Genomic DNA, 21,185 nt, shown 5'->3' with positions numbered 1-21,185 from the left:
TTCTGTCATGCAAAGATAATTAAGAGCTAATTGTAGTTCTAACATTTAGCATTTGTTAAGGGTCTGAAACACTAGACTTTGGAGTCTGAAGCCCTGAGTTATATCCTTTTCTCTGCTCCTCTTGGAACTTGAGACAGTGGTGCAGCCCAGATGAGAGAGCCCAGCTCTTTCCACAGGCCCAGGTGACTGGCTGCAAACCTGACATCCAGCCTCTCAGTTCATGAGAGAGAGAGAGGGTTAATGTTTCTCACTCTGAGTTCTTTGACTAAGAGGTGGTGGATGAATAATTATATCACAAGAATATTTCCTCCTCCACACACAGATGTGAGGAGTAATGACTAGGAATTAAACCATGTGTTGTTAGAATGAAGAAAGCATCTGTTAGTGGCCAACACCAAGGGGAAGACCATGCAGTGATTGCAGAGTGTCGGTTCCTAGCTCAGAGCAGTCAAGCAGAGGTCACTGCTGGCTATGAGCAGAGCCCAGCACATAAGACGAGCCTGAAGATCAATCAAAATTCCTGTCCCCTCTGAACATAGTCCACTGAATCCATCCTTAAGAAACCTGCACTAACCTTCGGAGGTATCTTTACTCCCCAACTCTCCTTAAATTCTTGACCTTTCTCTTGGATCAGGCAATTGATATCATTAGTTTATTTTTAGATATAAGTGTATGTCTGTTTGACAAATAAACTTGACATCGAAAAGAGAATGCCTTGTTGATGGAGAAAGACTGGAGCTAATAGTAAAGTGCAAACTCCTCCTTTCCAGATGAATAAAATCCAGTTTCTCCTACCTTGATACAAATATTTCCCATCACTGCAATTCCAGCTGGTGTCAAAAGGTGCCGATCTAAAAGAAGTTAGCAGGTGTACATGGTATGACAGGCTCAATTCATTAGACTGGAATCAGAAAACCAAGGTTCTTGCCTCAGCTCTGCCACTCACTCACCATGACCTTGGCTGAGCCCCTCACCTTTCTGAGCCTCAGCATCCTCACCTCACATAACATGGAGACAAAGCTAAACAATCTCAGAGGTCCTTGCCAATTAAAACACTACATGTCTATGTAACACTTTTCTCCCCAAAAGTTCAAAATACTTTGTAACCTTATTTTTGCAAAACGTAAACCAAGGCCAAGAGATCTCCATTATATAGAGAACCAAGTGTGACAAATTTCCCAAGGTAGCCTCTTACTGTCCAGAGCTAGTTTATGGGCTTAAAAGAGCTGGTTCAAAGTATTTCTGATAATGGAAAGATAGCAGGGGTGAAAAATCTCTCCCCTCTGAGTCTTGACAGAGTCCTTAGCATCATACAGAACTAGGGATTACCATGTTTCAAACAAACATTGTAAAAAGTCCTTGACCTGATAGTTCTTAAAGCACTTGGACATTTTCTTCTTATAAAAGCTTGGCTCCAGTGTCAGAAGACTGATTATCTTCTGCTGATGTAAAAATCCCTTCTAATGCAGCCTGTGTCCTGAGTGGTCCCTGCCACAAATCTCCTCCTAGAATTTGAGTGAGCCAGCCCACCTGCTTTGTGATGGGCAAGCACTCAAATCCCCTTTCCTGCCCAAAAAGAACTCCAGCACCCCTGGATGCAGTCAGCTCTGGGGGTGGGGACATCATCACCATATAATATACAATTTTGATTTACCTTGATCTCTAGGCATGAAGATGATGTTCAGCACTTCAAGGTCATGAGAGACAACAAGGGTAATTACTTCCTGTGGACAGAGAAGTTTCCATCTCTAAATAAGCTGGTAGACTACTACAGGACGACTTCCATCTCCAAACAGAAGCAGATCTTTCTGAGGGATAGAACCCGAGAGGACCAGGTATGTCTCAGGCCCTGATCAGCCCCGGTCTACAGATTTTAGGCAGCATGAGTCCTACTCGACCCATCAAGACAATGCATTTGATGGGCATGTCCTCTGAGTATTCTGGAAGACAGAATAACTCTGAGGTCAGACCTCAGTTTAAATCATCTCTTAATACTTCCCAGCCATGTGATTTGGGAAATTTATATGATCTTCAGTTTCCTGATCCATAAAACTGGAATGATAGTGATACCTAACTCATAGATGGTGGTGAAGGTTTGAGAAGATAATGTATTGCCTTCCCTTATATCACTCCTAACAGTGCTACCAGCACTCAACAAACATTAGCTCTTAACCATGGATGCTTTATTTGTTATTATAGATGTTACTGCATCACAGTTTCAGCCCAACTTAGGAGTTGGCCAAAGATGAAGGCCAGGGGGGCACACAAGGAATGATGGAGAGCATCTTAGAGTCCAGGACTAAGGGAATGGGTAGAGCTTTGTCACAGAAGGGTGGGGTAGGGTTGTTGGAAGAAATAATTGGACCTGAAATTCTTGCTCTGGGAACAGTCTGGAATATGGAGTATTATTTTACTAGAAAATGTATCAGATAAACCTACCTTTAAAAAAAAAAGATTGGGGATTCCCGGGTGGCTCAGTGGTTTGGCACCTGCCTTTGGCCCAGGGTGTGATTCTGGAGTCCTGGGATCGAGTCCCACGTCGGGCTCCCTGCATGGAGCCTGCCTCTCTCTCTCTCTATCTCTCATGAATAAATAAATACAAAATCTTTTTAAAAAATTTTTTAAAAAGATTGATTGATTGATTGGTTGATTGAAGAGAGTGAGGGCTCACAAAGCAGGGGGAGGAGCAGAGGGAGAAGGAGAGAGAAAATCTCAAGCAGACTCCCTGCTGAGCATAGAGCTGGATGTGGGGCTCTACCCCATGACCCTGAGGTCATGACCTGAGCTGAAACCAAGAGCGAGACACCTAACCAATGGAGCCACCCAGATACCCCCAGACAAACCAGCTTTAAATCTTAATTTCATCACTAACTATCCTTATTACCTAGCCAAGTTAAGAAACCTTTCTGAGTATCAGATTTCTCATCTGGAGATGGAGAGAGTATAATACTTCCCTTGTTGGCCTATCACAAGGATTAAATGAGATAATATAGAGATAGCACTCACCATAGAGTCTGGACAGTAGCAGGCACCAAGGAAGTGTTAACTTGCCTCCCATAAATTCACACACGCACAATTTATAAAATATCTTTCAAAGGAAGCAAGTCGTTATAAGAAAGAGATGGGAGGGCAGCCCGGGTGGCTCAGCAGTTTAGCGCCACCTTCAGCCCAGGGCCTGATCCTGAAGACCCGGTATTGAGTCCCACGTCGGGCTTCCTGCATGGAGCCTGCTTCTCCCTCTGCCTGTGTCTCTGCCCCCCCCCCCCCCCGTATGTATGTATCTCTCATGAATATATAGTAAAATCTTAAAAAAAAAAAAAAGAAAGAAAGAGATGGGTATAGGAAGAAGCATTCTCTGGAATAGTTGAAATCCCAGGAACAAGTTATTTGAAAAGGCATTGCCGCTGTCAAAGCAACATGTGCTCTGGGGAAGTAGAGAAAACCATCTCAGGTAGTTGGCTGATTGTAAGCCTGAGAAGTGATGACAGTCCTAGGAGAAAAACAGTGTTCCTAGCAAGTGCACATAGAAGTCCAGCAAGAAAAACAAAGGTTAACTAAGACTTTGTGAATTATTTTAACCACATTACAGGTGATGGAAAGATCCAAGTGGCCGGAATCCAATTCATTCATTGGACCTGGTATTAATTTACCAGGACATGCATGCAAGAGAGAAAAGAGGTAGCATAAAAGTGCATTAAACTGGATTAAATGCATTCATATTTGTAAAGCTCTTAGAACAGCGCCTGGCGTGTACAAAGCCCAGGGCCCTATGTGATTGTTTGTGAAATAAAAATAACAATAGAGGACCTCCAAGTCACAGGGCTGTGGTCCCATTAAGCAGAAAGGCCGTGCTCCTTCCCAGCGTGCCCAGCGGCAAGCCTGGTTTCCATGGCGCCGCAAGAGGACTGCTGTTTGGGTCTCTATCACCAGGCTATGAATGACAGTTCAAAATCAGGCAAAGTCAATAGCACAGCTCATCGGGAGGGTAGGATGTCCGGCGGTGTGGCCACATGCGATAAGGAGGGGTGGCATTGTGTCAGTAAAATAGAATATTCAAGCTTGATTACACAGAGGAAAACAAGCCTACTAGGAAGGGACAAAATGGGAGGCACGTGGAAAGGAAACAGAGACCTGAAATTCCCAACCCTGGAGAATCTGAGAACGTGGAGCCATTTGAAGCTGTGAGGGTCTGAACTGTGGGCTGTCTCTGGGCTGCCCACATGCCCTCAGCTGTCTCCTGGGACTGTCCTGAGCAAGGTCTGGAAACAGCTGCCAGAAGGGGCAGGGTGGGGCCCAGAGATGCAGGAAGGAGGAGGATGGATCTGCTTCATCCTCATCATTCTCTCTCAGGGTCACCGGGGAAACAGCCTGGACCGGAGGCCCCAGGGAGGCCTGCTCCTCAGTGGGGCTGTGGGAGAAGAAATCCGGCCTCCGATGACCAGGAAGCTGTCAGACCACCCGACGCCCCCTCCCTCGCAGTACGCCCCGGCACCACCAGCTCAGCAGCACCGCTATCTGCAGCACCCTCATTTCCATCAGGTACCCCAGAAGAATGCAGTGGGCACTGTGAGGTAGGGAAGAGGACCTGCTCTCCCCCATGGGGCTCAGGCCACCTGTCCCCACCGCCACCGAGCCTGTGAAAATTTCCCGTGATAGCAGATACAACCAGAGCAAATAAATGCTGGGGGGGAGTGGAGGGGGGGAGGGTGTGTGGTCCTGGGACTGTGGGCCCGGGAGAAGCATCTCAGGCCCAGCCCGGCCTCGTGAGGGTCCACAGATTTCATAAAGAAGAACTGGGACCTCCCAACCGGCAGAAATATGATAATATGATATGGGAACTGCTCTTGGCAAAGAAGTCCCTGTGAATTCATTGGCTCCCTGCCTGAACACACACCCTCACGCGCACACACACACTCCTACCCTGAGGATTCAGTGAACCGTGGCTTCATTTTCCTGTCAGCACAATTCCAAATCTATCCATGCCCCTTAACCCATCTGGCTGTGGAGATCCACAAGAAAAACAGATTAACGCCCACAATAGAGCCTTGCTTATTTATTTATTTATCCCCTGCCTTGTTCCAGATGGGATTTGGGGCCGCTTACTGAGATGGACAATACAGCCAGATAACATCGTTCCTAAAATTCCTTAGTAGGGCACACGAAGCTCTTTGTGAGCTGCCCATATCTGTTTCCCCAGCCTCATCTCCTGCTGGCTCCTCCTAAACCACCCCTCTGCCCCCCACCCTCCTCACTCCCCGAGCAAACACACATTCCAGCAACACTGCACTATCTTTAGTTACCAGAATGGTCTGTTGTGTTTTCTCTCATAACTTGGGGGGCTTTTTATATGTTATTTCCCCTGCCTAAAATGCCCTTTCCTGGCTGATCCTTCTCCTCCTCTAAGCTAGAGTTCAAGTATCACCTCCCCTAGGAAGCCTTCTCCGATTACCCTGGCTGATTTAGATGCTCTCTCAGCTCACTTATCACTTAAATGTAGATGGTTCCCCCTCTAAACTGATGATCCACGAAGACAAGGGCCTTTTCCTTCCAGCTACACATCCCCAGTGATTAGGACAGTACTAGATACATGGCAGGTGCCTGATATTCTTTGAATGAATGAAATCTGGCATCGTCTTCACAATCGAAGGTCCCTTTGCCATCCTTCCCCCTCTCTCCAACACCTGGGGTTTCTTGTCATTGGCAGCAAGTATTCTTGGAACACTGGCTGTGTCCCTAGCATCTGAGCAAGGCACTGGAGGGCCTGGGAGGGACGTGGTGTGGTGACAGGTCTTCCGTTACATGTGTTTCTAGGAACGCCGAGGAGGCAGCCTTGACATAAACGATGGGCACTGTGGCGTGGGCATGGGCAGCGAAATGAATGCCGCCCTCATGCACCGGAGACACACAGACCCAGTGCAGCTCCAAGTGGCCGGGGTACGTGAACGTTCCCTCCCTGGGCTCAATGAAGGCAGCCAGAGGGGCACTTAGAGAAAAGGCTGGTCCTGCAGGAGGGAGCCAGGGTGCTCAGAGCTCCGAATGGAGGCAGGGGGAGCCCAGTGATGGGGGCGGGGGAGTTCCCAGGCAGAGCCCATCCCTGTCTGTTACTCTGGCTGCTCTGCCTTGCCCTGTCCTCTTCCTTCTCGGCTCTGCCTCTAGCGGAGGGAGATCTGTTGGCTTTTTCCTTGCAATCCACCTGCCTCTGTTGTGCTAGCACCAGGGGCTGTCAGTGTAGGTACGCTGCCATCCTTTCTGTCGTCTGAAGAGAATAAGAAGACCACCTATTGATGTAGGGAGGGCAGTTGTCAAGGATTCTCTGGGAGGCCTTGGAGGGTAACCTCTCTGCAGTAAAAGTCCTGAGTCTCAAGAGCGGCTCAGATAAGTTCTGATAACTTTGTGCTCAGGGCTGTGCAGTGGGGTCTGCTCTCTGCTGCAGGGGGGTCTGGGAGGGTCTGGGAAGCCAGAAGTCAGCCTTCGGGGCAGGGGGGTCCAAGAGGGGTCTGGGAAGCCAGAAGTCAGCCTTCGGGGCAGGCCACTCATGGAGGACTTTATCCTGGTGCGGGAGCCTTGGGACCTCCCCTGTGTGACAGTGGTTCTGCAGGCCAGCCCCCCGCCCTGGCTCAGCAGGACCCCTCTGCGCTTCCCTCAACAGCGAGTGCGGTGGGCCCGGGCACTGTACGACTTTGAGGCCCTGGAGGACGACGAGCTGGGATTTCGCAGCGGAGAGGTGGTCGAGGTCCTGGACAGCTCCAACCCGTCCTGGTGGACCGGCCGCCTGCACAACAAACTGGGCCTCTTCCCTGCCAACTACGTGGCACCCATGATCCGATGAGGCCCTTCCAGTGGGGTCAGAAGCTTTTGCCTGAAGCTGCCTGCAAGAGAGAGAGCAAGAAAGAAAAGCTGGAACTATATAGACACGTATATGTGTGTACACACACACACACACACACATATGCCTATGTGTATACACATTTTATAATAGTAATTTATTGGTGATTTAGTTGGTTAATTAGTTAATATGAAAGGAAGTCAGGTGGGGAATTATATTCATACTTGTTTTTCTGCTCCCCTCAGCGGTGTGTGGAAGGCAGCGGGTAAGCTGGCGAGGGGGCAGGGACATGAAATTCAAATTCTTCCTGTCCTTAGGATGGCACTGCTTCCTCCTGGCCTTGGGAATTCTCACTGAGAGAAGCTAAGCGGAGATCCACACCCTAGCGTTGGACGCAGAATAACAGGGTGGAGCTGGACTCGGTGGGGCACGTTTCAGCTTACCGCCAAGGCCAGCTTACCTTGAGGATTCGCGGGGCAACTTCCCTCCTGTTCTCCAAGGGTGGGTACTGCTGGGTCGAGAGTAAAGGTACAGCCACACAGGGCTGAGCCGGGAGCGGGAAGGACCATGAAGGCAGGACTGGAGCAGCAGGTGTCCCGAAGCCTGGGCCAGCCCGGCCTCCTGCTCCACCCTCGGTGGAGACCTTCACCTCCCTCCAGTGACTGTTCCCTGGCTAATCCTCTTCCTCGTGGCCGACATGGAGAAACAGACCACGAGGAGCCAGGCACTGGGAGATGGAGGGATTTTTACAAATCCCCAGGGGCTTACTTGTAACCTCTGTTTCCCCGGATACCGAAGAAGCCTGCATCTGAGATTCTGTGAAGTGCTTAGAGAAGCCCTGGCTGAGAAAGCTGGATTTTAGAGCCATTGTTTCATGGTTACAAGGATGTCTCTTTGGGTCTCTGTTTGTTTTCCTGTGTTTTGAGGAGGCTTTGCCCAGTGGCACAGAGAGACGCCGACTCCACAAGAGTGTTGACTAGCAATTGTTGATGGATTGATTGATTGATTGATTGATTGCCCAAGCATGACCCTGGGCGGGAACCAGCTTTGCAATGTGCTTTCTGTTGGATCTGGCAGTTGAGCCACTGCTGGCAGCGTCCCCCCTCCAACACACACACACACCCAAGAGCTGCACTTGGGACAAGGGACCCCATTACCACCTTCTCTCCTGCCACCTCCAAATAGGATTGTGTTTCTCCGGGGAGGTGTGAAGCACAGACTGACTTCGCTGGGAAGAAGGGACAGTGGAGAAGGAAATTTAGTGTTTTGGTGGAGCCTGGGAGCAGATATGTCTGCACCGCTGAGGGTCCTGAGAAGAGGAGGGGTGTGTGCAGTGACACCTAAATGAAAGGATGGGGTACATGTTGGAGATGGAGCACGGGGGGTGAGGTGGGTCCGTTCCTTTGTCTTCTTCCCCAGCCCTCCTTGCTCTCAGGAGTGATGGGGGCAGCCATTCTGGAGTGTGATAGAAGAAGAAAGAGTTTCTGACTCAGAAGTAACTGTCAGTGTAACGTAGGCTGTGTCCCCTTGACTCTGAATTCTATGATTTTGTGATCCCTGCGCTGCCTTTACAGGGGAAGGGAAAAAGAAGGCACTCTGTGGTGAGTCTTGGGAGCGAAGAGAAAATAGCCTGAGAGGCGGAGGGAGTGGAGCAGAGTGAGGAGCGTCTGGCACGCAGCCTTTAGAAATGAAAGCACAGAAAGGGAAAGGTAGCAGAGACATTTCAAAAGATCAAGGAGCAGTGTGAGAGGCCGAAAGGGAGGGAAAGCGAGCGAGATGTTAAGTGGGACAGGCGAGGGAGACATGGGAGTAGGAGTCAGCGGGGAAGGCAAGCCCGGAAAGGAGGGTGGGAGCAGGTGGGGGAGGAGGAGACGTGAGCGCAGCGGAAGGTAGGGGCGCGGGCGCAGGTACCACAAGGATGAAGGCGACAGAACAGGGAGAAGGAGAAGCAAGGCAGAGAAGACCTAAGAGCTATTTTGGTGCTAGGTGATGTGAACATGTTACAGTAAATAAAAGCCAAAAGTGATGTTTGATTTTACAGTATTTACAAACCATATGCTTTACACAGCCCACAAGCCTCATCCATTTGTCTGATTATGTGGGAGGACCAGCCCCAGTGAAGAGAGAGGGAAATGATTTGGCTCTGGCCTGGATTTTGCACCTTGAAACACTTCTCAGGAAAGCAGAGATAATGACAAGGGCCCTGTTTTGCTGGGCAGTGTCTGGGTCACACATCCGCTCAAGTGGGAACCGGGGTCACTGGCCTGGAGAGGCCCACCGCACAGCGTGGGCAGAGCTTTCAAAACCCCTGGAGCTGGATGTTCTATTCCACCCCAGGCCATTGGAGGAGTCTTAAACTGAGGTCCTAACCCAGCCTTATCCCTGCACATCACTCATGTTGCTCAATTCAGAACAAAGCAAGAGTCACCCTAACCACCCTAACTACTTAACTGGGGCCCTTAGGGACCAGGCAAAGAGGACAAGGAACAAACTGTCCACACTTGGGGGGGTTTGGGGAAGTGTCTCTGCTGCCTAGGGGAGCGCATGGAGAGTTGCTTTCCACCTGACAGCATTTCAGCACCAGGGGTGCGTCCCCTTGCCCTCAGCGCTCCTCCCACCCACACAATGGGGAAATGCACCCAACATCTCTGACTTCAGCTGAAACGCTGTGCATGACCCGGGGGCAGGGAACTTCCAGAGAAAGTCTGGTTCCTGTTGAACCAGTTCAATTTTTCTAACCACTTGCTGAGGCTCACTGCAATATCAAATCTCTGGTACCTGTCACCGCCCACCCACTTTTAGATGGTCTTAGGCTGATCCAAGGCAGGGCTTCCCAAAATGAACTTGCCTATGGATGGCCTGGGGAGCATGTTAAAATGCAGATTCTGATTCAGTCCTGCAAGTCTACTGAGCTCTGAGGTGATGTTAACTCGGTCCACGGACCATGCTTTGAGTAGCAAGGGCAAAGAACAGAGAGCTAGAGAGCCACAAAAATCTAATTAGATCCCTTTGCTCGGGATATTCAGGCACCCTCCTCTGTTATTTACAAACGAGACATGCTTCAGAACTGCCATTATGACGTCATCCATGTTTGAAGGCCCAGGTGACTGATTTCAGCATCTCCATCAAGAATCAAGAAACTTCAGGACAAGAGGCATCCAGGTAAAATACAAACAGGGGTTTCCCAATAGTGATTCTTTTAAAGACAAGCAGAGGTTATCTTTGAAAGAAGTTGTGAAAGCTTTCTCAGGAACCCCTCAGACATGAAACGCACTCACCTCAGGTGTGGTCCTGCTTGGAGGTGAGGGTATGGCCCACATGACCTCGGCACCGTTAGAGCAACTAACCCAGAGCAAAACAGGCCACGCGTGGGACAGATTGACCTGGGCGAGTACTTGCTCTTCACCTTGTTTAAAGTCAACGCTTTGGCCTGTTTATACCAAAACAAGGACACGGCAAAAACATGTTGTCTCAGTTCTTTTAAATACTTCTCAGATTCCTCCACGTCTTTCCATCACCACGACCACGCCACCAGGTCTCTTTCTGGGTGACTGAATGAGCCTTGACACGCTTCTCCCAGCAGACCCTTTTGTCGCCAGTGCACTTTCCAGAGAGATGCCAGAATGATCCTTGTCAAACATGAGCCTGATCACGTCACTCCCCCACCAGCCACCATGCTTGGACTTGCATCCAAGTCCCGATGTGGCCGTGTGGGGTCTGGCCCCGGCCTCCCACTGCAGCCTCCCCTGTGTCTCCTTGCTGCCTTCTCTCAGCCTCCAGACCGGTTCCCAAAGCCTCCGTATCTATTGTTCCCTCTACCTGGCTAACTCCTATGCATCTTCAGGTCTCAGTTTAAGTGTCACTTTCTCAAATTATCCTTTCCTGACCCTCACCTAAAAGAACCCTTCCGATTGGACTATGGTGGTTCCAGGTGCTTTTCCTGAATAGTGCATACGCTGGTCTGTTGGACTATTAGACCATAAGCTCCCCAGGGCAGGGGTCATCTCTGTTTTGTAAACCACTGTCTGCCCAGCATGCAGCACTATGTTTGGTACACAGAGGCTCAACAAATATTTACTTAATGAATGAGCAAGTGAAACCTGCCTCATGTCACCTATCATTCATTCTGTAACCCAAAGGTCCCAGGCCTTAGGGACCCATAGGTGCAAACGAGGTAATATTAACATTGATGCTCAAGTTACAGTAACTTTCAGCCACCTGCCCTCAAGATCTCCAGTTACTTCCAAGAGTCCAAGGGAAGGAGGCTGGTATCTCTCATGTGTCTAAGCACCAGTCCACTAATGTCTCCTACTCTGCCCATGTTCCATTGTTCCTGAACATGCTCTGCTGACACCGTCTTCCCTGATGCTGCCGGTCCATTGTGCATCACATCTCTATCTTGATGAAATGCCCCCAATCCTTCAGGAAACCAGATCTGTCCTGTAGTTCCCATGGTCAAGGGGTTGGGGAAGAGGATGGGTAGAGAATGGCCTATACCTAGTTCTGAGTAGCCCTTGTCCCTGGGCCTCAGAGAGGCACTCCCTAGGTCAAGGGTCCCCCACAGTTCATGCCCTCCTCACTGGAGCCCTCTTTCCATCACACAGGACAGAGGAAGTCCCTTTCCCCCCATCTCTCTTGTTTGTCTCTCTCCCTGTCAGCCCTTCCTCCTTCAGATGAAAAGATATGCTCTTGTACCTCTTTGTTTGTGCAATAGATACCACCCACAGCACCAGGGGGATACACACCCTGTTGTACAATTTGGGCTCAGCTGTAATTCATTCATTAAATCAACAACTATTTACAAAGCACTTCACAGAGGCCAGATGCAATGAGCCAGTGGGTCATCCACATTTCTCTACTCTCTCTGCATCTGTGCCACAGTTGCCCCCTCATTTCAAACCTCTCTTCACTCACCCCCAACCTCCCCCCACACACACCGCCTGGAAACTGCAATGCTCTCAGAATCATCTCCCAGCCTCCAGGCTGGCCCCTCTTATCCAGTCCACTGACTACCAGAGAGATCTTATTAACATGCAAAGCTGACGACATCAGGCTTCTGTTCAAAAGCCTCCGGGGGCTCCCACTAGCTTTCAGGCTAGAGTTTAAACTCCCAAGCTTGGCACTAATGCCATTTTGCGATCTGACTGCTGCCTGTTTGTTCAGCCGCAATGCCCATCTCCCCCCAGCATGAGTCATGTTGTTTCAGAGCTCTGAGTCCTTCCACTGGGTTCTTTCTGCCTGGAATGCCTTTCCTCCACTTTTTTGTCTAGATCAGTGCTGTCCAATAGCACATTCTGGGACAGTGATAGGGAAGTTCTCGATCTGCTCTGTCCAATATAGGAGCCTCCAGCCACTCGTAGCCACAACTTGCAATGTGGCTAGTGTGAGTGAGTTAAATAGCGGGATGGGGCAAGTGGCTAACCTTATTGGGCAGTATTGATCCAGACAACAACTAATCACTTTGAAATACTTAGCTCAGGGCTCAAGTTCTCCACTGGGAAAGCCATTCCAACTTCCTGGCTGCTGTAGATGCCCCTTCTTCATGTTCCTGTTGCATCCTTGTTCTGCTTCCATCCCTATATTCAGAACTCTGTATTGTGGTCAGTGATTCATTGAGCCTGTCTCTGCCACGGGACTGAATATTTTTGAGTGCATAGTTCACACAATAAATGGCTGATGCATGTATGCATCAGTGTACTGGTAAATATTTAAATGCCCTCTGAAGGAAAGCCCTGATTTGTTACATTTGCCAATTCTGTGGTATAAATATTCCTACCATGCATCAAGAGAATGAGAAGATAAGCCACAGAAGGGGAAAAGATATTTGCAAAAAGCCTGTCTGATAAAGAACTGTTGTCCAAAATAAAGCAAAGAATTCTTAAAACCCAATAATAAGAAAACGAACAACGCAACTGAAAAATGAGCAAAAGGCCTGCCTATTGAACAAGCCCCAAAAGACACCTCATTGAACAAGATAGAAGATCACAAGTAAGCACATGAAAAGATCCTCAACATTACATGTCATTAGGGAAATGCAAATTAAAACAATGAGATACCATTACACAGCTCTTAGAAAATCCAAGGTCCAAAACACTGACAACACCAAATGTTGGCAAGGATGTGGAGTAGCAGGAATTCTTCACTGCTGGTGGGAATGCAAAATGGTACAGCCCCTTCGGAAGACAGTTTGGCAGTTTCTTACAAAACTAAACATAGTCTTAACATATGATCCAGCAATCATGCTCCTTGGTATTTACCCAAAGGAGCTGAAAACTTCTGTCCACACAAAAACCTGTACATGAATGTTTATGGGTGTTCTATTCATAATTGCCAACACTTGGAAGCAACCAAGGTGTCCTTTAGTAAGTAAATGGAAAAATAAGCTGTGGTCCAGCCAAACAATGGAATATTCTTCAGTCCTAAAAAGAAATGAGCTCTCAAGCCATGCGAAGACCTATAGAAACCTTTAATGCCTATCACCAAGTGAAAGAAACCAACCTGTAAAGGCTATATATTGTATGAATCCAACTATATGACATTCTGGAAATAGCAGAACTATTGAGGTGGTAAAAAGACCAGCTGCTGCCAAGGGTGAGGTGGGAGGGAGAGAGGAAGGGGTGGATTTTTAGAGCAGTGAAACTATTCTCTATGATACTATAATGGTGGTCACATGTCATTACACATTTGTCAAAACCCAGAAAGTGTACAAAACCAAGAGTGAACCCTGAGGTAAGCTATAGGCATTGGGTGATAATGACATGTTGATGTAGGTTCACCAAGTGTAACAAAGGCACTGCTCAGATGGGGGATATTGATAATGGCGGAGGCTGTGCATGTGTGAGAACAAGGAGTATAAGTTTTGCAACCTAAAAAAAAATTAAGCTTATTAAAAAAAAAAAAAACACCCTCCCACCATGGCTGATTTCAAGCCACCAACATGACAACAGTGAACTGATGTGGGGAAGAGATGTGTGCACAATCGACTCTCACAAGCAGGGAGGAACCAGCCTCGGCACAAATGTATGAATGAATGAGTGAAGGAAGAAAGGAAGGAAGGATAGAAGGAAGGGAGAGAGGGAAGGAGGGAAGTCTACAGTCTGCAAGAAGCTGGTCCTGCAGCTACAAATCCAATTTCAGTTCCAAGCTAGGAGACAAAGGACCAAAGAGTCATATCTTTGACTTATTCAGGAAGAGGGACACTTGTCTCCTTTTGGTCTTTTACTTCTAATACCAAGCCTTGTCCAGGCATCTACTGAGAGCCCTGCTCAGACTAGTGGAAAGTGAGTGAGCCTGAGGCCATGAAAGTAAGAGTATCCATCAGGAGGATGAAACCCTGACCCAAAGTATCTTGAGCAACAAGAGGTTTATGATATTGCATATAAGAGGGCCAGAGATAGAGCTTGCTGAGTTCAGTGATTCAACAACACAATCCTCTGAACATCAGTGGTGTCTCTTAGTGGCCATTGCAGTACCAGACATCCAGTGCAGACCGACAATGTCCAGTAAAGAAGAGGCACATTCTGGGGCACCTGGGTGGCTCAGTCAGTTGAGCGTCTGGCTTGGATTCAGGACATGATCTCGGGATTCTGGGATAGAGCCCGGTCTGCTTTTCCTTGTCCCTCTGTCCTTCCCCCCTACTCATGCTCACTTGCTCTCTCTCTCTCAAATGAATAAATAAAACCTTTAAAAAGAAAAAAAAAAAAAAAGAGGCACATTATCTGCCATTTTTTTTTTGTAACAGAGGAGCCTGAGTGGCTCAGTGGGTTATGTGTCTGACTCTTGGTTTTGGCTAACATCATGATCTCAGGGGTTATGGCACTGAACCCCACATTGGGCTCCACACTCATTGGGGAATCTGCCTGTCCCTCTCCCTCTGCTCCTTCCCCCACTTGTACTCTCTCTCTCTCTCTCAAATAAGTAAATAAAATAATTTAAATATACAAATAAATAAATTGGTGAGAAAAACCTTTCCCAGAAGCCATACAGTAGCCATTCCCTTGGATCCCATTGACATGACTAGATCACACGCCATTCCTAAACTAGCCATTTCCAAGAGAATGAGACCACCATGACTGGCTTAGACCAACTGATGGGACTCTATAGGAGGCAGAACCTGAGAACCCAGGCAGAGCCCTGCCCTAAAGGAGGAATTAGGTGGGGTAGGGTGACAGTGGGCAATGGCTATCAAGACCCAATCTACAGGAAATGTTAGAAGAAGATGCACACATTTTATGATCAGGCCATTCCATAAACATTTCTTGAGAAAGGTAAGGAACAAGAAGGCAGTGTGAGGCAGCATAGCTCCCTAGCTTTTCCCTCAGACTCACATGCATACACACACACACACACACACACACACACACACACATTCTCTCTTCCATCAGGCCTCCATGGTGGATTCCCACATGCAAATTAGGACAGCATGTCAGTGGGGACAGTTTCCATGCTATGCACAGAAACCAGAACTGTACATAGTGAGGCCCTGTGTCTACTGTGAAGACCGAGGCCCCAGCCAGCCAGCTCTGCGCCATAGTCCCACAATAGCACTGATCCTGGCATGAGACTCTCCTACACAGGTGCTTCCGGGTATGGCTCTATCCAGGGTCATTTGTGGCCATGTTCTGACGTGGGCAATCCCATTTCAACAGGACTGAATTCCCCAGGGTGGGCAGCACATGGTGCCTCCCTCCCCCTGCTCTGACCTGGTTATGGGGAGTTGCTAGGTAACTGCTACGCAGCCTCTGCTTCCCACGCTGGAGGAGGCTTGGTTACCATGGCAAGTCCAGATGAGGTGGGGGATGCAGGGGAAAGGGAGCACTGGCTGGGGGCTCCACAGCCTGGACTCTGTCCTCGCTTGCTCAGGGCCACTGGAGCTTCAGGAAGTCTCTTCGCCCTTCTGTGCCTCATTTTCCTTGTCAGTAAAATAAAGTGCACTAAACCACTGATGCATGCAGATGGCATATACTAAATAAACACAGATCATCAGACTCCTCTTAGGTAAGAATGACTCAAGATGAGTGTAGGAAAGGAATGGATTGAGTTGTGTTTAAAATAAAATGGAGAAGGGATCCCTGGGTGGCGCAGCGGTTTAGCGCCTGCCTTTGGCCCAGGGCGCGATCCTGGAGACCCGGGATCGAATCCCATGTCGGGCTCCCGGTGCATGGAGCCTGCTTCTCCCTCTGCCTGTGTCTCTGCCTCTCTCTCTCTCTCTGTGTGACTATCATAAATAAATAAAAATTAAAAAAAAAAAAAAAAAAAAAAAATAAAATGGAGAAACTAGCAAGCCAGCGTCTCTGGCAGGACACATAAAAGTTACAGATTCTCCCTACCGTTGACAGAAACTTAGCTTCTGGAATTGATACTCATGAATCCCTGGGGACTCCCCGGGTCCTTTACTGAACCTAGACTTCCTAAGGAAGTCCCCTTAGGGGTGTGCTGCCTTAGGGTACCCAGTACTTTTAGGGTACTTGCTAAAGGGACTACCCATTCCTGGGCTCTGTGGCCCTTCTGTCCTCACTGGATCCATGTCACAGGCCCAGCTTGCTGGGGCCAACTCCTGACTTGTGGGGCTCTGCACAAGTTTCTAGGATTGGCTCCTTGATCCTACCCTTGATCTTAGCCAGTCTCTTCCTTCTTTTCTGCAGTGAGATGCCTCGCCAGGCCTATCTGCAGCAGCCAGCTCCTCCCCTCCCCTTCTCCTCCTGGCTAGTCCCCTTCCAGAATCCAGACCCCTGCTGCTGGGATCTCCTAGCACGTTGCCATCCTGCCTGTCTACCTGCCCAAACCTCCCAATATTGGGCTGCTGCTCCCTTCCCCCACTCTGCTCACCAACACTTCATTGGCCTCATGCCGGGGTCCCTGATGCTGCTGGCTCATAGCACCAGCACCATCTGATGCTCACTGTCACCGGTGGCCCCTGTAATCCCAGAAGAGAAGCTGGACCCCACTCATCTGCCTTCCCCAACTTCCTCCTTGGACGCTGCCTTCAGTTTTAAGTCTTGGCTGCTCCTTATTCTTCCTCTGCCATATACACGTGGCCAACAGGGTTATATCTGAGTGTGGCTCAGGACACTGGAGCCATATCCACTCCTACTCCACAGTTGAGTTTCCCCATACCTGGTCAAGAGCAGAAAGAGGAATTCACACCTTGTACAGAGGGTATGAGAACCAGTAGGAGGTGTTACACGGCCAGCAGCTTTTCAGTTGCCAGCTGTGATCTGGGGCACTCTAGAAACTCCTAGTCCTGTAGAGAAAGCCCATCTTTGAATTATGTGCCCCAGAGCCCCCTCCTTTCTAGCTGTCCCCTGCTTCCCCTGTAGGCAATGTGGAAAGAGTGGAGGAAGCACTCTGCCACTGACTCTGTGAGCCTGGACAAGTTACTTGACCTCTCTGAGCTACTCTAGAGAACCAGAGACAATAACACAAAGTGGTCATGAGAAGTAAACAGAATCATAGGAATTGTTTGGTGAGCCCCAGCAGAGAGGGCGGTCCCACTACACCTTCCACTGTAGCAGAAACAGCCTTCTGCATCCCACCTCACCCTCCTCGACATGTTGTTGCAAAGGTCTCCTCTTCTTAGAAACCTGCCTGTCCTGTACTCAGCCCTCAGCAGGGTAAGTCTCTCTGCACCTATCACACTGATAAACCTGCTGAGGTAGTAAATCCCCTCCCTGGGCCTCGCCCACCCCCTTCCAGAGGACAGCTGCCCTGTAACAGTGGCCTGCAAGGGACAAAGTGCTGAGGGTGTTGGCCAAATAAAGGAGTGATTCTTCTTCTTTTAATATTTTACTTATTGATGAGAGACACAGAGAGAGAGGCAGAGACACAGGCAGAGGGAGAGGCAGGCTCCCCGAGGGGAGCCTGATGTGGAACTCGATCCCAGGACCCCAGGATCACACCCTGAGCCAAAGGCAGATGCTCAACCACTGAGCCACCCAGGTGCCCCTAAAGGAGTGATTCTTGAGGGAGAATGACAGGCTGGTCCTGGAGCTGCCATTACTTCCTCTGGCTGGCCTGCCCACCTCCAGGCTCTCCGCTACTTTATACATCACTCCACCCAGATAGGGCATTATCTCTACTAAAAACATTCCCCCCACTATCCCAGGCTTGAGATTCATGCTGCCTTCCAGAGCTGGGGGGTGAGGGAGAGGCAGGACCTCTGGGCTACTCTCTGCCTGAACTGCACCCTACATATTCCTCCTCTGGTGACTGGGCATATCGATCCTCCACCTGCAGTGTTCCTCTCTATTGCCCTCTGTCTACATCCTAGCCAGCCTGCAAGGCTGGGGGAAATGCCACCTCCTTCACGAAGTCCTCCTTGATCCCACCCTCAGAGAGCACTTCTCCCTCTGTGGAACTGTCTCCTGCCACTGCTCTTCTGACCTCACCCTAGAGGGATCGGTGGGCAAAGGACCTAGTCCCTAAAGACAGAGATGAACAAATACTAAATATTCCAACCCAGGTCCCTTGGTCGGGGTCAGAGCTGTTTTAAAATTTGCCTAAAAATGTTTCAGACACACCCCAGTTCGCAGCACTGCTAGCTCTTGGAAGGGGGAGGCGGTTCTCGGCAGCACTTTGCCCTGGGGGGTGAAGATTGCTCAAGCTGCACACACAGCCTGCATACCAGGGCACACGGCTCCCGGAACTCTGTGCAAGAAAGAAGTGAGAGATAACCCCATCCCTTCCCGTGACTTCCTTCTCAACACCTCCCCAGCCTCAGAACTGGAGTAGCCGGCTTTCTCAAACACTGCATGTTGTCCGAGCACACCAGGGGCTCTCTCTGCCTCTGGCCGTCCTGCTGGGACATCCTGCCATTTCCCAGCTCACACACCATCCGTGGCTCCCAACTGCCAACAGCACTAAGTTCAAACTCACCCTGGAATTCAGAGATTCAAGAACTTTCACGGAGCAACGTCTATTTCTGGCCTATTCCTTCTCCCCGTCCTTCCCCTCACCCCTGAAACATCCACATGTATATACTCACATATGTGTAGTCACCTACACATGTGACTGTACACACATATATACCTGTACACGTGTATACACATACACACATGTACACACAAACACAAGACAAAAATACACTTACACACACACACTTGCATAACAAATCTAACGTGTTAGTTTAGCCTGTATTTGCCTTGATCATTACATTCATTCGTTCATTCACGGGTTCCACATTCCCTCGGGGCCAGGTCCCCACCAGAGCTGGCATGCAAATGTGAAGGGCACAATTTCCCTCTTTCCCCCAGGAGTGGTTTCTGCCTCCAATGCTCCCTTACCACCCCAGCTCGAGGTCCACCTCCCTGGAAAAGCCTTCTTAAGGTCCCAGCCCCGGAGTAACTATCTCCGCATGTGAGTTCTTATAGCAGCACCATGTAAAAGAACTCTCTGTGACATTAGAAATGTTCTGTATCTGCACCATCCAGTGTGTAGCCATTGGCCCCATTGGTTATTGAGCACTTTGAATGCAGTCACTGTGACTGAGGAATCGCATTTCATACTTTTAATTTATTTTTTATAAGATTTTTTTAAAGTAGGCTCCACGCCCAATGTGGGGCTTGAACCCATGACCCCGAGACCAAGAGTCATATGCTCTATCAACTGAGCCAACCAGGCACCCTGAATTTCTTACTTTTATTTAATTTTGGTTAATTTGCACTTATTTATTTATTTTTAAAGATTTTATTTATTGATTGATGAGAGACAGAGAGAGAGGCAGAGACACAGGCAGAGGGAGAAGCAAGGTCCATGCAGGGAGCCCAATGTGGGACTTGATCCCAGGACCCCGGGATCACGCCCTGAGCCAAAGGCAGATGCTCAACCACTGAGCCACCCAGGTGCCCCAAGTCCCCAAAGTTTTACAACAGGCGCTCCTGACACAAATTCCTACAAAGGAGAAAAAGTCAGCCCTGGGAATCGTAGCTGATATATCATGAGGTGGGCTATTTTGGGACTCGAACTACAGGAGGGCCTGGGAAATAGATGTGCAGGGAGATGAACACAGCTGCAATTAGCATTAACTACAAGATGTCGCATCTTTACTGCACACACAGCAGGCAGCATGCCCCGGGGTGGGGAAGGTGAACAGGAGCCAAGGTCCCAGGTGGCAGGGGGCAGCAACTGCCAGAGGAGGAGACACCATTTCTTAGGAAGGCACAGTCACCTTGGGCAAAGTGGCTTCCGAAGTTGGAAATGCAAGCACAGTAGGCTCCACCTAGCTCAGGGAAACTCCAAACCAGGACTGGAGGGATTGGTCTGGGGCCAAAGGCTTCCAATCCTAGGGTGTCACCACCTCATAGAATGTCCCCAGATGCAAAGTCGATAGAGCCTGTGCCCAAAAGGAATAGATTTCCCGGTGGGTAAGCTTTTTAAAAAAACTCAGTGATAATGCACAGTGTTTACCTGTGTGGGAGGGTGGAAGCCCAGGTGGGGGGTCAGAATGCATGGACAGGTGCCCCAGCATTTCCACTTGCCAGCTGATAACCTGGAGCTGGTCCTCCCCACCCACCCCCAGTCTCAGTTTATTCATCTTTTTTGTTTTTTTAAGATTTTATTTATTTATTCATGAGAGACAGAGAGACAGAGAGAGAGACAGAGACACAGGCAGAGGGAGAAGCAGGCTCCATGCAGGGAGCCTGACATGGGACTCGATCCCAGGTCTCCAGGATCAGGCCCTGGGCCAAAGGCAGCACTAAACCACTGACCCATCCAGGCTGCCCAAGTTTATTCATCTTTAACCCCTCCCTGTAATCCCCTTTAGAGTCTACTTCACCAGATTAGGGGCAGATCAAATTGGATAATTTTATGTTAAAATGCCTCTGTAGCCTGCAACCTCTCTGAGAACGCTAATGCCATCACTTACCCCTGCTTTGTAGAGACAGCTGTGGGCATATGACTCCCAGCTAAACTGAGGCAGCCACCAGGGCAGCTAGCTATCGCGTCGGATTCCTCTATTTTATTCCCAGTGGCAAGCATGTTATCTAGTACACATTAACTGCTCAAAAATGTTAGCTGAATAAATAAGTCCTTGGTACCCAAAGGGGAATATTACAAAAACACCACAGTGTGTTTCCTATCGGTTACATCTAGGAGGGATCTTTTCCAAAGTCAACTGTTACTAAAATACTCTACTCTGATTCTAACCTTCTGTCCAATTCCAACTTATGTCACACAACATTTGTGCTTCTTTGAGAGCAAAAACCATGTCTTAATCACTGCACTTCAGTGTGAGCTCCACATGAGCAAGGACTGGTTTTGTTCAGAGCTGAACTGCTGCACCTAGAGTAGAGCCTTGTGCTTTAGTAAAGCTCAATAAGGATTTGTAACTGAATGGTGTCTAACCCAGAACACCATGCTA

General features: G+C 49.0%; 1 protein-coding gene across 10 annotated transcripts in view; it reads left to right on the top strand.

The window, feature by feature from the left end:
- GRAP2 (GRB2 related adaptor protein 2) overlaps positions 1-8,864 on the top strand; it is a 63,922-nt gene extending 55,058 nt beyond the window's left edge. For all 10 annotated transcript variants that reach the window (XM_077914438.1, XM_077914437.1, XM_077914439.1 and 7 more), the window contains 4 exons: positions 1,667-1,835; positions 4,351-4,539; positions 5,812-5,934; positions 6,650-8,864. In XM_077914438.1, the coding sequence (XP_077770564.1) occupies positions 1,667-1,835; positions 4,351-4,539; positions 5,812-5,934; positions 6,650-6,829 (661 nt within the window). In that variant the 3' untranslated portion in view covers positions 6,830-8,864. The remainder of the gene's footprint in view (positions 1-1,666; positions 1,836-4,350; positions 4,540-5,811; positions 5,935-6,649) is intronic.
- The last annotated feature ends 12,321 nt before the right edge of the window (positions 8,865-21,185 follow it).

The sequence above is a fragment of the Canis aureus genome, chromosome 11, assembly GCF_053574225.1.
Source record: "Canis aureus isolate CA01 chromosome 11, VMU_Caureus_v.1.0, whole genome shotgun sequence".
Lineage (NCBI taxonomy): Eukaryota > Metazoa > Chordata > Mammalia > Carnivora > Canidae > Canis > Canis aureus.
Note: the sequence above shows the minus strand (reverse complement) of the source record. Positions and strands in the feature narration are given on the sequence as shown.